Raw genomic sequence first — 16,524 nt, 5'->3', positions numbered from 1 at the left:
CGTGTCTGATGAGCGTGTTCACCCCACTCCAGGGTTGCCAGGTCCTACAAAAGCTTTCCGCACAAAATCTGCGAGTGTAAGTTGTCGGCGGGGGGTGGGGGGGGGGTGTTGCGAGTTTGAACTGGAGACAAATTAAGTATTATATCGCGATCGATTCTTAGTGTTGACTTGTAACTTCCGCAGTAGCCCAACTCAAAAGTAGCCCAAAAAACCGCACCCCGCGGCCCCAGAATTTTTACCCGCGGCTGGATTTTCAAACAAGCCCAATTTGGCGTGAAAACCGAGAACCTGGCAACTCTGCCTCACTCTGCCTCTTGCCTACTTACGTCACGTGATCATAGTCTGCAGCGCGAATAGCTCCCTCTATTGCTGGACGAGGATAACGCAATTTGTGTTTGCTGTTATTCAAGGAGTTATCGTGGCTCTTTCGATGTGTTTATCGTGAAACTTCACATCGCGATAACGATAAAAATACGATTAATCGTGCAGCCCTAATGGGAAGGACAGAGGGACGGGTGTAGATAGATGATTGATAGGATGGATGTGGTGTAGACATGGTGTAGATAGGGTGTGGATGTGGTGTAGATAGGGTGTGGATATGGTGTAGATATGGTATTGATAGGGCGTGGATATGGTGTAGACATGGTGTAGATAGGGTGTGGATATGGTGTAGATAGTGTGTAGACATGGTGTAGATAGGGTGTGGATATGGTGTAGATAGTGTGTGGATATGGTGTAGACATGGTGTAGATACGGTGTAGCTATGGTGTAGATATGGTATTGATAGGGTGTAAACATTGTGTAGACATGGAGTGTAGACATGGTGTGGATATGGTTTAGTTATGGTGTGGATATGGTGTAGATATTGTGTAGATATGGTGTGGATATGGTGTAGATATGGTATTGATAGGGTGTGGATATGGTGTAGACTTCAAATGTTCTCTGTACAGTGATGCTTCCTGCCTGTAGACACGGGCTGTTTTCATCACGTCTGCTCGGTGGTGGAACTGGACAAAACATATTTATTTTGTTGGTCTTCTGCTCTTTCCACGATGTGCTCACAACTCGCTAGGTTTATTTCGTCTGTGTCTGCCTGCTGTGCAGGAGGGAGTCTGTGTCTTCAATAACCCACTGCTGCATTTCACACTGTCAAATTGCATCAGACCATATCAACATATTTTTCCTCCACCGGGCAAGTGGATCCAAATGCAAATCGAGGGCTTCCTCCTGCAAATACGTCATGTGTTCAGTGTCCGCACCGGGCTAAAAGCCACATATATCTACTAAACTGAATACTGAACTGATCTGATCAGTTTCTGAACGGTGCCTGTAGCATTTCATGTGCGACAGTGTTGTGTCGAATTCCGACTTGCCACGTTAATCCACGCATAAAGACGCTACAGATCATATTGTCGATTTATGTATCTATGCATAAATAAGAGCTAGACTTTATGTCAGGAATGCCACCTGATCTTTCTTAATCAACCTCACCTGCCCCTCATTACCACGCCCCCTTCAGCCTTACTTAAGCACTTCACCAGCACATCTCAGTTGCGAAGTATTGCCGACTCATGCCGCGTACCAAGCCTTTCTATATCCTGTCTGCTCTCCTGTATCCTGACCCTCGCTTATGTCCCCGACCTTGTCTCCTGCCTAATCCCTCTGTACCTCCTGACTTCTGCTCCCCCGGTATGACCCTGGACCGTCCTGACCACGCCAAGAACACGCTGTTACTACTGATCCTAGTACTCGTGATTCACCTGCCTGTGTTTGTACCAGCGTCTCATTTAAATAAAAGCGGTGTTCTTACGCATTTGGATCCCTCTCTGCCTGTTCAATACGTTACAGAAATACTTCGCCTCCAAATGGATCCAGCAGAAGTAACCATCGCGACTCTCACTGAAACGGTCCGCCAACTCACGGATATCATACGGAGTCAGGGAATTAACATCGCTGCCCTTCAGGAGGCTGTCCGCCTCGTCACGACCTCTGCTCCCACCTCCGTGAGTGTTCCTGCAGCAGAACCGGAACGCTACGATGGATCTCCTGATCGCTGTCAAAATTTCCTCATGCAATGCTCCATATACTTCACGTATCATCCAGCCCGGTTCCAGGCCGAGTTACACAGAGTCCACTTTATCCTGTCGTTCCTCACGGGAGTAGCAGGCGCCTGGGGTACAGCGTTGTGGGAAAGCCAGGACCCTGCCCTCCAGTCGGAGAGTCAGTTCACAGCAGTGTTCCGGGCTGTTTTCGATCATCCCGCGGACGGACGTGATGTGGGAGATCGGCTCTACGAAATCAAACAAGAACAACGCAGTGCTGCCGATTATGCTAGGGAGTTTCGTACGCTAGCTGCAGGAAGCGGTTGGAGTGAATCTGCCTTGAAAACGGTTTTCCGCCGTGGTCTGCGAGACGACATCCAGGTTGAACTCGCCTGTCGTAGTGAAGCCCTCACTTTATCAGAGTTTATCCAAGCGTCGATTCACGTTGACAAGTTGTTGTTGACTTACCACTCCAGTAAGACTGACGCTCCTGTCGCTGCGTCTGGTGCACCCCCTTCCAATGTATGTGCTCCGAGTCTTCGGATGTCAGACGAGTTCGTGCAGCTGGGCAGGTCCCCACTAACATGCCGATTGTTACTGAAGTATAGTCAAGTTAGCTTACCCGTACAAATATCTTGGGGCGGCATAAATACTAACCTGTCTGCGTTAGTTGATTCGGGTGCAGCGGGCGATTTCATAGACCAGGACCTCGCCTACCACCTACACCTTCCCACCGTACCTATAGATCCCCCCGTGAGAGTGAATTCACTGAATGGACAGCCTATAGGAGAGGGCGTGATTACGCTACGTACCTTCCCCGTAGAGTTGCGGGTAGGTCTGTTCCATAGTGAGATGAGAGAGTTCTTCCTCATATCCACGCCCCGAGATCCCGTCATACTCGGGTTTCCGTGGCTGTCAATGCACGACCCTGTAATCTCCTGGAAGAAGCGAGAACTCGTACGTTGGAATGAAAACTGTCTTAGTAAGTGCATGCACCTACCACTCAGGTCCTCCTCGGTGGAAAGCCCTGACACTCCTCTCTCTGACGTCATCCCCGAGCAGTATCGCGCATTCGCTGACGTCTTCGACAAGGACAGTGCCTGTCGTCTGCCTCCTCATCGTCCCTGTGATTGCGCAATCGACCTCCTGCCTGGAGCCCCCTTACCTCGTAAGACGAAACGTTACCCTCTGTCACGCCCTGAAGATCAGGCGATGGAGTCCTACATCACCGAGGCTTTGCAGAAAGGGTTTATTCGACCATCCACCTCCCCGGTTGCTGCTGGTTTCTTTTTCATTGAGAAGAAGGATGGGGGTTTACGACCTTGTCGAAGAATGCTTACCCTCTCCCCTTTATCACAGCCTCCCAAGAGCGTCTGATGGGGGCGAATATATTCACCAAGCTGGACTTACGCAGCGCTTACAACTTGATCCGTATTCGAGAGGGCGACGAGTGGAAGACAGCCTTTGTTACCGCCAGAGGGCACTATGAGTATCTAGTCATGCCGTATGGACTAACTAACAGCCCCGCGGTGTTCTAAGCGTTTATGGATGACATCTTCCGTGACCTGATCGATGACTTCGTATTCGTTTATATAGACGATATCCTGATTTATTCCCTGTCTGCTTCAGAGCATAGCCGACACGTCTCGGCAGTCTTACAACGCCTTCGGGAGCATAATCTTTACGTGAAGGCGGAGAAATGTGAATTTCATCGCTCCTCGGTGACGTTTCTGGGATGTACGCTGTCCCCTGGCCAGATCTCCATGGATGCGCAGAAAGTAGAAGCTGTCTTAAACTGGCCGACCCCTCGTTCCACGAAAGAGCTGCAGCGATTCTTGGGGTTCGCTAACTTCTGTCGCCGTTTCATCCGAGGGTTCGGTGAGTTGGCTACCCCTCTCACTAATCTCTTGAAAGGAGGGAGGAATCGGAAATTCACCTGGGCTGCTGAAGAGGAACAAGCATTCTCACTCCTCAAAAAGGCGTTCACGTCAGCCCCCATTCTGCACCTTCCTGACCCCCAACTCCAGTTCATCGTGGAAGTCGACGCCTCCGAGGTCGGAGTGGGCGCTATTCTCTCTCAGAGGCAGGGAAGCCCGCCGAAACTATACCCCTGCGCCTACTTCTCCAAAAAGCTGACCCCCGCGGAAATGAACTACGACGTGGGAGACCGGGAACTCCTGGCGATTAAACTCGCGCTCGAACAGTGGCGTCATTGGTTGGAGGGAGCGGAACACCCCTTCATTGTGTATACTGATCACAAGAACCTTGAATACCTGAAATCAGCCAGACGTCTAAACCCGCGACAAGCAAGGTGGGCACTGTTTTTCTCCCGGTTTCGTTTCACTGTCTCTTACAGACCCGGGTCAAAGAACATCAAAGCCGATGCCCTGTCACGGATCCACGAAAAGGACGAAGCAACTCATGAACCTGGACGTATTCTGCCGGAGTCCTGTTTCCTCGCAGCTATTCGCTGGGAAGTACAAGAGGACTTAGACGAGGCTTTACGCACAGAACCCAGCCCGGTGGAATGTCCGGAGGGGAAACAATACGTGCCCGTATCCCTTCGGGGGCGCATCCTACAGCTCGCACACGATACGGCGGGCACTGGCCACCCAGGTATTACACGCACACGACACCTGATCTCTCAGCGTTACTGGTGGCCGTCCTGGGAGGATGACATCCGCGATTATGTGCTGGCGTGTTCCGTTTGTGCTCAGACCCGTACTCCCCGTGCACTTCCAGCAGGAGAACTCCTTCCCTTACCTGTTCCTCACCGGCCATGGACGCACCTCGCGGTCGACTTTGTGACAGATTTGCCCACATCCGGAGGTAATACTGTTGTTACGGTAATCGTAGATCGATTCTCTAAAATGTGCCGTCTCATTCCTTGCCCCAAATTACCCACTGCCATGGATACAGCTCTTAACCTCTTCCATTACGTATTCCGTATTTATGGTTTACCCGAGGATATCGTCTCGGATAGAGGGACACAGTTTACGTCTCGAGTCTGGAAGCAGTTCTGCAAACTCCTTGGCATTACTGTTAGTCTGACTTCAGGCCATCACCCCCAGTCTAACGGAGAGGTTGAGCGTTACAATCAGGAGTTAGGGAGGTTTCTCCGACAATACTGCGTTTCCCAACACGACTGGCATAAATACCTCCCGTGGGCAGAGTATGCTCGGAATTCTATTGTACACTCCGCGACCAAACTCACGCCCTTTCAATGTGTATATGGTTACCAACCTGCGTTTTTCCCGTGGGACAAACACCAGCTGATGTCCCAGCCCTAGACGAGTGGTTTAAACACAGTGCCCGTACCTGGGAGCTGGCGCATGTACACTTGCGGCGCGCTCTACACACACGCCGGCTCAATGCAAACCGTCGTCGTCTCCCTGCGTTGATTTATCACCCGGGACAGAGAGTATGGCTGTCGACACGGAACCTTAACTTGAAGCAACGATGTAAAAAACTCAGTCCACGGTACATCGGTCCGTTTAAAGTGCTCAGCAGAGTTAACGCAGTTACCTACAAGCTTCTTTTGCCGTCACATTACCGTATTAACCCTGTCTTCCACGTCTCTCTCCTGAAACCGGTTCACTACAGCCCATTCACCGTGCCCCCTGTGTATGATAAACCTCCGGACCCTCTGGAGATCGACGGTCGTCCAGCATACATCGTCCGAGAGCTTTTGGAGTCCCGACGCCGGCGAGGTGGTCTACAATATCTGGTGGATTGGGAGGGATATGGCCCCGAGGAACGGGCCTGGATTCCAGCGAGGGATGTCCTCTGCCCCACGATGATCGCGGATTTCCACGCTACACATCCTAACTTTCCTGCCCCCCGGCGCCGCGGTCGCCCCCCGGCACGTCGTAGAGCGTCAGGTGCCGCTCCTTTGCAGGGGGGTACTGTCAGGAATGCCACCTGATCTTTCTTAATCAACCTCACCTGCCCCTCATTACCACGCCCCCTTCAGCCTTACTTAAGCACTTCACCAGCACATCTCAGTTGCGAAGTATTGCCGACTCATGCCGCGTACCAAGCCTTTCTATATCCTGTCTGCTCTCCTGTGTCCTGACCCTCGCTTACGTTCCCGACCTTGTCTCCTGCCTAATCCCTCTACCTCCTGACTTCTGCTCCCCCGGTATGACCCTGGACCGTCCTGACCACGCCAAGAACACGCTGTTACTACTGATCCTAGTACTCGTGATTCACCTGCCTGTGTTTGTACCAGCGTCTCATTTAAATAAAAGCGGTGTTCTTCCGCATTTGGATCCCTCTCTGCCTGTTCAATACGTTACACTTTAATTATCCATCACAGCAAATGGCATTATCTATGTACACACACTGGCTCAAGGGTGTTAATTATTTTAAATAAAATGCACACTGGCTATACCGAAGTTCACCTCTGACCACGACTTCGCAGTATTACAGCAGTATTATGTCTAAATATCTAGTTAGGACAAAACTAGAGTGCTCAATGAACTAAGTTATAATCACCGTAACTCCCGAATATCATCGGTAGTGTCTTTATGCGTGTGCAAAAGAGGGGACTCGGAACTCGGCACAACACATGATGGTTTGAAAAAATTTCTCCGTCGTGCCTGCTGGACGCATGTGCTAAATGAAAATGAGCACTTTCTTCTTTGATTTACAACATTGACCTACCACCTGATTAACTTTCTGCTCCACCCCTGATGGGTGAAGAAACATCTACAGAAAAGCTGCACCTCATTATAAACTGCATGGTTCAAATCGTGGGGTGAAAAAGTAATGGCTTATACTCCAGAAAATACAATAATTGCACACAAAAGCCCTGCACACCCCCCATCCCCCAAACCCCATTTATTTAATGGACTGTTCCTCTCGTGTACACAGCAATCACAATGAAAATGTTTTTTCCATGTTTTTTCGCATTGGAAACGATTCCTTTTATAGATAAATAAATAGATAAACTGCGGTAATGAGCGCAACACCGCGGTAGGCACTGCATAACCGCGGTGTTGCCGTAATGCGGTTATCGTCACAACCCTAGCTATGACAACTCTTGTTCTTCCTCCTTGACCTCCTCTTCCTCATCCAGTACCTCTGACACAAAACCGTCTTCTGTTGTTAAAGTCACAGCCCTGCTAAGCCATACCACGTGCGTTTAGTGTGTTAACATACTGGGTTCAACCTCAGTCACTGTTTGGACACGTGGACAGTTTTCACCTGTAACAGGTAACAGCGAAAACAGTGTGTCAGTCGTATTTAACCTTTCATTCCTGTGTGTGTCATTTTTCATGAAAGTGCACCATGGTGCAGTATGTGTTTGACAGAGAGAATGTGGTTAGAGTTTTGCAAATGGCAGAATCAGGTCTAAAAAACTGCCTAGTAGGTGAATATTGCAAAAGATTTTGCAAAAGGCATGATTCACTCACAAAATGAATTATGGCGGTTGAAAGTTTTGTTCTGAGAATGTAGTTTACTCAGTTCAGAATCTATGTTGTACAAATGTGGTAACTCGGAGTTATCTGTGTGTGTGTGTGTGTGTGTGTGTGTGTGTGTGTGTGTGTGTGTGTGTGTGTGTGTGTGTGTGTGTGTGTGTGTGTGTGTGTAGAGTTGGCTGAGGACTCGCTCCACCCAGGAGGCTGAGCTTCTGCGGGATCTCTTCACGTGCTCTTTCCCTGAGATCTACCGCTTCAGTGTCCAGGCCCTGGACCATAAGATGGCCATGTTGGAGGCCTTCATCATCATGCAGTCCACCAAGATGCTACAGGGGCTGATCCCACCCAAGGTGCACCATCCCGTCCCCACACGCCCAGTCGCCCACACACTCCAACCGGCTACGATACAGAATGTTCTGGTCCCAAATGTTCTGTCTAATGTTCTGGTCCCAAATGCACTGGATTATGCTCAATCCTTGCACAGGTGGGACCCAAAGTGAAATGTTATGCTCCTGGTCTTTTGGAGATAAATTATGTGTATTTTCTGTGGATTTTCAGACGACTGGGACACACATAAATAGAGTTAAAGCATGCAAAATCATAATTCCTGTCACGGTGAGGCGGCCCCCTACCGGCCGCCTCTGTCCACAGCGGCTGTTGTTGTTGTTGTTTGGTGACGTCATGTGCGTCCCTCAGGTGGGCGGAGCCCGTGATCCGTCTCACCTGAGGGTCGTTTGTTTGCCTATATATGTCTTGTCTTTGTACCAGTTGACCGCTGGTCATTATATCCTTAATTTGGATCTTTTGCACGGGTTTTGGTTTGCACACTTTCTATTAAACCATCCTTTTTCCCTGAGACTTGGCGTGATCGCTTCCTTTTAGTTGCTCACCCCTGCCCGTCACAGAATGACCAGCCACCCTTCGGAAGCCGCCGAGTCTCTTTTTCTTTCTCCTTCGTTCGTGGTCATGTCTCGTGGTAAGTGTTTGTCTGCGTGGTGTTTTGTTTGAAGAGCTCCGCCATGCTTTTATGTTTTGTGTGTGTGTGTAGGTGTGTAGCACGGCGAGGAGCAGGGCAGTCTGCCCTGAGAAGGCTCTTCGTGTCCGTTGTTTGTTGTGAGAGTTCCGCCGTGCGTTTGTTTATGTGTGGCACGGCGAGGACCAGGGTGTCTGCCTGGGAAAACTCTCTTGTGGTGTCTTGAGTGTGTACGGGTGAACGAGCGGAGGATCTGTGTGCGTGCTCGCCTGTTCCGTGTGTGTGACGCGATCACCGCTCGTCATTGTCGCCTCGCTCCCCGTGTGTCTTGTGTTTAATGTGGGGAGCGACTGCAACTCTGAGCGGCGCGTCACTATTATGTGTATGTCGAGAGCGCACGTGTTTGTCCCGTTCGTTTACTGTCTGAGCACTATTTTGTTTGTCTAGTCTTTGCGTGTTCGTTGTGTCCTAGCATGCTTGTGAAATGTTATTGTTGCTCGTAATTCCACGCATGCTCCTCCCCTTAAATGTGTGTTTGGGGGGGGGGACGGCTGTGGTCCCGTGCCACGGGGTATGGCACGGAGGGCGTCTGAGGCGCGTTTGTGTTTTGTGTTTGTATATATATGTGTGTGTGTGAGTGTGTTTTCTGTGCAGGTGCTTCTCCTTGGCAGTGTTCCTGGACCTTGTGGGGGTCTCCACCTGGCAGGAGCCCCCTTGTGTTGTGGGGTGACCGGAGCCCGGTCATGAAGAGCCCCTCCCTAGAGGGCTGGGGCCCCCGGATGTTTGGGGACCATGGGGCTCCGGTCTGAAAAGCTCCTGCTGAGGAGGGAGATCCTCCCTCCTGCCCGGGGTGACCAGGAGGCCCTTGGGGCTGCTCCCTAGCCTGCGTCGGGGGTGCTCTGGGCCTCGGTCTCTGGCGCTCCTGGGTTGGGTGGAGGAGTCCACCTTGCGATGAGAGGCCCCGGGAGGGGTTGGCTCCCCAGGAGGCTGGGGTGACCCCTAGCAGAAGGCAGGGGTCAGCTCTGGGAGGAGGTAGGTTCAGGAGGTGAAGTAGCCACGCCTTGGAGAGGTAGCCTGCATGCACACACATGCACTAGGGACGAGAGAGGAGCCGTAGCTCCTCGTCCTCACACCGGTGGGGCTCACCGGCTGAAGGCCGGTTAGGGCGTGAGGGCCCTGTGACCGACTGGGGCGTGGTTTTGTGTTGTTAACGGCCCGGTCGGTCCAGGGTCCCGCCCGGGGAGGTGAGCTGTTTAATGTTGTGTGTTTTATGTTCCAGCTCCCGGACTGCAGGAGGTGTGTTCCTGCCTGTCTCTGCCTTCCTGCCCCTTCGTGTTTTGTGTGCAGCCGCTGTGTGCCACACACCCAGTGGAGGGGAGTGCGGCTTGGTGGGGGGGTCTGTCACGGTGAGGCGGCCCCCTACCGGCCGCCTCTGTCCACAGCGGCTGTTGTTGTTGTTGTTTGGTGACGTCATGTCAGGTCCCTCAGGTGGGTGGAGCCCGTGATCCGTCTCACCTGAGGGTCGTTTGTTTGCCTATATATGTCTTGTCTTTGTACCAGTTGACCGCTGGTCATTATATCCTTAATTTGGATCTTTTGCACGGGTTTTGGTTTGCACACTTTCTATTAAACCATCCTTTTCCCCTGAGACTTGGCGTGATCGCTTCCTTTTAGTTGCTCACCCCTGCCCGTCACAATTCCTTCAAACCAAATGGCACCATATATTAAGATTTCTAGATGCATTAAAGAGGACAGTGCCTCCCCCATTGGCTTAAACCTCCTGTTTTTATCTCCTTTTCTGCTATGTGTCTTTACCGCTGACATTCATCGCCCTATCTGTCTAGAAATTAGAGGTCATGTCACAGGGCATCACGGTCACTCCTGATACACTCGAAGACTCGAGTCACGCCCCCCCCGTTCCACCACACTCAGTCAGAACCGGAGTAGGCCCGGCAGAATTGCACCTGTCAGCACGGAGGGGTCCTCCCAGGTTTTGATATAGTGTGGTTATGATACTGGGGTTTATGACACCAGTCTTTCTTGGACACGTGGACAGTTTCTCAGCCTTCATGAAGTTCATAGGTTCTCATGATTTAACAATGACACCAAATAAGACTAAATGAAAGGCTAAAGGAATTTGTAGCTTCACTGTGAATTCTGTTTCACTGTGTTACCAGGGGACGTCATGTGGGATTGTTTGTGCGAGAGAATGCACACTCACTTTGCCTTCTGTCTTTTTACGCGATGTAGTCTACGTATTCAAGAATGTTCTTGAGCTTCCAACAGACTCAATAGCCCTGTAACAAGATTACAGAAACAAAATCTGTGTAAATATTAAGCATGATAGTGATTACGTGTCAATGTTACGACTGTCTTAAAAGCAAGCTGGCAAGGATAACAGCAATGACAACATATTTCAAATGGTTAGTCATGCAAATGACAGCAGGTTTTGTATGACAGCACACTGGAACCATGACAGCATGACAACGTCTCGAAGCTTGTCAGGCTAGCGCTTGCATGTTGATGGTTCAGATCCGTGGTCTGCAGGGTCCGATTGGCTGCCCAATGCAACATTACTCATAGTCATCCTCACTAAGCATACATGTCGAGCGCATATGTGCCTGTTGTGAGATTCATGCAGGAGGAGGGGTTTGAAATAAGGGGATGAAAACAATGATTACATCTTCTAATGTAACTGCTGTCAGTGGGTGACTCGGGCCATGACTGACTGCCTGGTGGGAGGGGTCAGTGTTTGCCTCATCAGTTGCTCGAACGAGTCCCTGGTGGGAGGAGCCATCTGCCTGTCCTTTCCTCGCTGGCTTTTTTGGAAGCACTTGGGATGTTGTTCAGCTGGTGCTGTACGGCGGCTCACCCAGCCGTTTCCATGGGAGATCCCTCTGCCTATAGGAATCTGTGATCGGGTCTGGGGCTGACGGCCATCTTGGGGCCTGATGGCTGATTTCAAATTTGTTTATGCATTCAAATATATACAGATTATCAGAAAATTCAATGATTCTTGCTTGAAATATGTGATGTTTCAATGTGGAGTTTTCGAGGCTGACTCAATATAACAGGATTGTTCTAATGGGTTGTTTCCACACTGAAACCCACAGCCGGCCTGAGCAGCCATTCAGTCACACTTGTTTGTGCTGGTGACTGATGGGGCTGGGTGGTGTGTCCACAGGAGCAAGCTGGAGAGATGTCCCCTCAGCACATGGAGCGCCTTTATGTCTTCGCCCTCATGTGGAGCGTGGGGGCCGTGCTGGAGCTCCACGATCGAAAGAAGATGGAGAGCTGGCTCCGTCGCCATGACAACATCCATCTGGACCTGCCAGACATCCCGTCCGACAGCGAGGACACCATGTTCGACTACCATGTCACCAGCGATGGTGTGGACCACAACTGCACGCCCGCATTTGCTTCGTGGGCTGTTGTCTTGCTCTTTCTTTCTGGTGTCCTTTCCTTGTTCTCTATCTTTCTCTCTCTCTGTCCTTTTCTCTCTCTCTCCTTCTCCCTCTCTCTTGCTCACTTTGCCTTTCCTATTTTCTACTTCTTTTTCTTGGTCTGTGTCTACTTTCTCTCTCTTTTCATGCTCTGCCGAGTACTTCATCACAAAAAACAGCATGAGGGATGATCTTTTTTTCTTGTGCCTGTTGAGTTTTAGCTGAGAGGCCATAGAAATCATCCCACTGCCTCCTCACACTCTCTGCTCTTCACCATATGTGTTTGTAATAGATTTTCTTCTATTCTCTCCAGAATTTAAGTCAGTGTTCAGAACTGTGCCTGGATCTCTCGCTCCATGTTTTCTTCCCTCCCTTCGGACACTGGGTTTCTCCGTACCTGCTGTCTGCTAGTGCCCCCCTGCCACGGTCTGCCCGTTCGATCGTAAAAGCCACTCTGAATGCTCTTGGTCTCATGGGCGGGTGGCAGAGGGGAGCCCCAGGAGAGACGAGCGTGAGAAAAGGAGTGCTTCTCACATGAGCCCACAGTGAGAATTGGTTTGTGGTGTCAGCATGACACTCTGCAGCCCAGCGGGAGGTGGGCGGGTCAGCGGCGTTTAGACCTCAGTCTCGGCTGTTTTTGGACTTATTGGTTAATTGTAGTGTGGGCTGGGAGTGCTGGCAGTGGGGACTTCTTCTCGCTTTGGGTCAGTTAACTCATAGCTTCCTGGTTTCTTGGTTCTTTGGTTTTATGGACCTGCTAATTTTATAGCACTCTGTACTATGAGCTGAAGTACAAATGGTCAAAGCACTTGTGCTGTGAATCAGTATTTGCAGTATTAAAGCTGAAGTTTCTCCTAGTTTGAGCCTGGGATCTTGTTTGTATGTAGGATCTTGTTGATTGCGTGTAGGATCTTGTTGATTGCGTGTAGGAGCTTGTTGATTACGTGTAGGATCTTGTTGATTGCATGTAGGATCTTGTTTGCATGTAGGATCTTGTTGATTGCGTGTAGGATCTTGTTGATTGCATGTAGGATCTTGTTGATTATATGTAGGATCTTGTTGATTGCATATATGATCTTGTTGTTTGCATGTAGGATCTTGTTTGCATGTAGGATCTTGTTGATTTGAGGATCTTGTTTATTGCGTGTAGGATCTTGTTGTTTGCATGTAGGATCTTGTTGTTTGCGTGTAGGATCTTGTTTATTGCATGTAGGATCTTGTTGATTGCATGTAGGATCTTGTTGTTTGCATGTTGGATCTTGTTGTTTGTGTGTACGATCTTGTTTATTGCATGTAGGACCTTGTTGATTATATGTAGGATCTTGTTGTTTGCATGTAGGATCTTGTTTGCATGTAGGATCTTGTTGATTGTATGTAGGATCTTGTTGATTGCATGTAGGATCTTGTTGATTGCATTCAGGTCAGTGGGTTCACTGGAGCTCCCGGGTGGAGGAGTACATTTACCCTACAGACTACACTCCTGTGTATAGCTCTATACTGGTGCCCAATGTGGACAACGTACGCACGGACTTCCTCATCCAGACCATCGCCAAGCAGGGCAAGGTAAACCAAAAATGAGACCAAGATGCCTGAGAATTTCCATGCCTGTATTTAAATCTTCTGTGAACACTAGCATTTGTCACATGACAAATTTGTCCATTTCATGATCATGTCAGTACAAACAATGTGCAAGATCTGAGAGTTCTCCAGACACCTGTGTCCTTGTACCTGCGTGTCACAGGCCGTGCTCCTGATAGGGGAACAGGGCAGTGCCAAAACAGTCATCATCAAAAACTGCCTGGCCAGATACGACCCAGAATTCCACGCTTCGAAAAGCCTCAACTTTTCATCAGCCACCACACCACTCATATTCCAGGTTAATGCCAGCAAATGTTGTTCCCTTCTCTTAATGTTTTCCCCTTGTATATTCATTTTCATATGGTTGGCTAATAATGAAACTGTAATTGTAATTATTTCTCCAATGAAATAATGACAATTTGTAGACAAACACCAGTCAGGTCACCTGACACGATACATATTTAACTCTCTATGGCAGATGCAGGCCCATGTGAGTTATTGATCATGTCGGAGCATTGACTGATCTTCTGGCATGGGTGTTGTGACTGATATAACGAGGCTAATGCTTTTCTCTGACAGTCTGCCATTCCATCGACTTCTCTGCTATCGACTCTGTCTCCTTCAGAGAGGAGTCAGTTGTGGCCAGCCACCAAATGGATCCATTAGTTATTAGTGCCTGTGTGATGTTTTGATGGGTTTTCAGCGCTCCGTGGAGAGCTACGTGGACAAGCGTATGGGAGCAACCTATGGTCCCCCTGCAGGGAAGAAGATGTCTGTCTTTATCGACGACATCAACATGCCCGTGATCAATGAGTGGGGTGACCAGGTACACTCTTACATGTGTTGATAATGGTGATAAATATCACCCAAGTCTGTAATTAAAGTAAGGCTTTGCTTTTGCTGCTGGACGTGGATGATGGATGTTCTCTGTAGCCAGCTTTCTGATATTGACTCAACCGTCTGGTTTACACCAAACAGAGGTGAGAGGTCATCTGGCTCTGAGAGGCGTCATAATGATGTTTTAAGCCAAGACAAAGTATCGGCCAAAGCGTCCAGAGTTGTCACAGAGGATCTAAAAAATGGAAACTGTCAAATAAATAGAAGTTTGACACATTTTGAATTTGTGTGACACAGATAGACAATAGAAAGTGTCATAAGACGTGTGAGAGTAGAAACAACGGTTTAATCAGGTGTCTCGCAGCTTCTAAGTTAGAAGGTGCAGAATGTTGAAATTAAGCCCACATAAATAGTTCACACGGACTGTAGTTTGCGTAATCCTGTCAGTGTTACAAAAATGAACACTTTCCTAAAAAACTAATTCCTTCTCTCTCACAAGGAGGGAAATGACTGAGGTGGTAGTGCAAAGCCTTGTCCAGCCTCCATGTCAACGTTTTAAACACTTTAGCGTTGAAATCGACCCCTTTGCCAATCCTGTCTGCAAACTCTGGGAAACTGGCGGTTCTGGGAAAGTCACAAACTGCAAAGCTATACTGTATGTCTGCAGAGGCTGTGGTCAAGGACACGTGACATGCTGCTCTGACACGTAACGTGTTTTGGTTTCACTCAGGGAAACAAGATGACGACGTCCACTTTCTCCCCACATAGGTCACAAACGAGATTGTGCGACAACTGATGGAACAGAAGGGCTTCTACAACCTGGAGAGGCCGGGCGAGTTCACCAACATCGTGGACATCCAGTTTCTAGCAGCCATGATTCACCCCGGTGGAGGCCGCAACGACATTCCCCAAAGGCTGAAGAGACATTTCTCAATCTTTAACTGCACCCTGCCCTCCAACGCCTCCATAGACAAGATCTTTGGTCAGTGTGCACTCTCGCATTTTCTCCTTCCTCTGAACGTGGATTTGGAGGGCAATGAGTAGAATTTAGAAAGGGAATCTGGGAAGCCATGATTAAGCACATCAAGCAAAATTCAGCTTAGCGTTTCTTTATAATTCTTTATCATCCGTGTGGAAATATACCTCCCTGCTTCTGCTCCTCGTCCTCTCTGAAACTCCTTTCCTGCTAAGTGTGAAAGCTCCTGGGAACGAACCACATCATGGCTAGATACCTGCGCGTGCAGACCTGCTCCCTGTGCCGGGAAACTGTTTGTGATGTTTTCAGCCTGTAGGAATCAGAGCTCTATACACCAAGAAAATGACAGCATTTTTTGAGGGATACTAATAAACAAAAAGCCTACAAAGAACTCTCTCCCAGCTCTCTCACTTATATTCTCTTTGTCTCTCCCACATTCTCTTTCTTTCCTACAATCTTTCTGTCTCTCTCATTCTCTCTTCCACTTCCGTCCCCTTCCTTGTTCACATAAACACGCCTCTCTCTTTCATGTGTTACTTTTGTTCTTCCTCCACCTTCGCCCTTTTACTTCTCGCTGCGTTGTTTCGCCTCCACCCTCTCCTCCCGCTCCGCTACCCGCTCTCTTCTCTTTCCTTCCTCCCCCACTCCCTCTCTTCCTTTAAACAGGAGTGATAGGCGCAGGGCACTACTGCTCGCGCCGCGGGTTTGCGGAGGACGTGCGGGGCGTGGCGGCTCAGCTGGTGCCCGTCACCCGCCGCCTCTGGCAGGCCACCAAGGCCAAGATGCTCCCCACACCGGCCAACTTCCACTACATCTTCAACCTGCGTGACGTGTCCCGTATCTGGCAGGGCATGCTCAACGTCAGCGCCGAGGTTGTCGACTCGCCTGCTGTAAGTGGAGCTTTTGCAAGGACCTATAGGACGATGTCTCAACTCCTGACGCTTTTCATAGTCAGATTCCGTTTACAATGACAGGCGCTGTTGCAGTCCTGCTTTACCTGAACTTTATATGCGCTCCGTGTTGAAGAAATACTCGGGGGCTCGTCCGGGATCCTAGAATACAGGAAGTGTGCTTTTGTGCTGTAGAATTAATTAGTTGTGCCTTACGGAATTACAGTAAATGGAATACAGCATGTCTGCCCTTTGAAAGGTCAAAGTATAAATATTAATTGAGAAACTGTCAGTAGAATTCAGTCTCAATGATCACACCATACAATCTCAGTGGTATGCAAAATATATCCCAGAGAAAATCT

At 49.3% G+C, this 16,524-nt stretch overlaps 1 protein-coding gene across 1 annotated transcript in view; it reads left to right on the top strand.

Moving 5' to 3' along the window:
* Nucleotides 1–16,524, top strand: part of LOC143516673 (dynein axonemal heavy chain 5-like) — a 97,820-nt gene that overhangs the window by 38,763 nt on the left and 42,533 nt on the right. Inside the window, exons 40-46 of the mRNA XM_077008422.1 lie at nucleotides 7,639–7,815; nucleotides 11,623–11,827; nucleotides 13,302–13,444; nucleotides 13,623–13,757; nucleotides 14,163–14,285; nucleotides 15,065–15,278; nucleotides 15,939–16,162. Of these exons, the coding sequence (XP_076864537.1) occupies nucleotides 7,639–7,815; nucleotides 11,623–11,827; nucleotides 13,302–13,444; nucleotides 13,623–13,757; nucleotides 14,163–14,285; nucleotides 15,065–15,278; nucleotides 15,939–16,162 (1,221 nt within the window). The remainder of the gene's footprint in view (nucleotides 1–7,638; nucleotides 7,816–11,622; nucleotides 11,828–13,301; nucleotides 13,445–13,622; nucleotides 13,758–14,162; nucleotides 14,286–15,064; nucleotides 15,279–15,938; nucleotides 16,163–16,524) is intronic.

The sequence above is a fragment of the Brachyhypopomus gauderio genome, chromosome 6 (genome assembly GCF_052324685.1).
Source record: "Brachyhypopomus gauderio isolate BG-103 chromosome 6, BGAUD_0.2, whole genome shotgun sequence".
NCBI lineage: Eukaryota > Metazoa > Chordata > Actinopteri > Gymnotiformes > Hypopomidae > Brachyhypopomus > Brachyhypopomus gauderio.
Note: the sequence above shows the minus strand (reverse complement) of the source record. Positions and strands in the feature narration are given on the sequence as shown.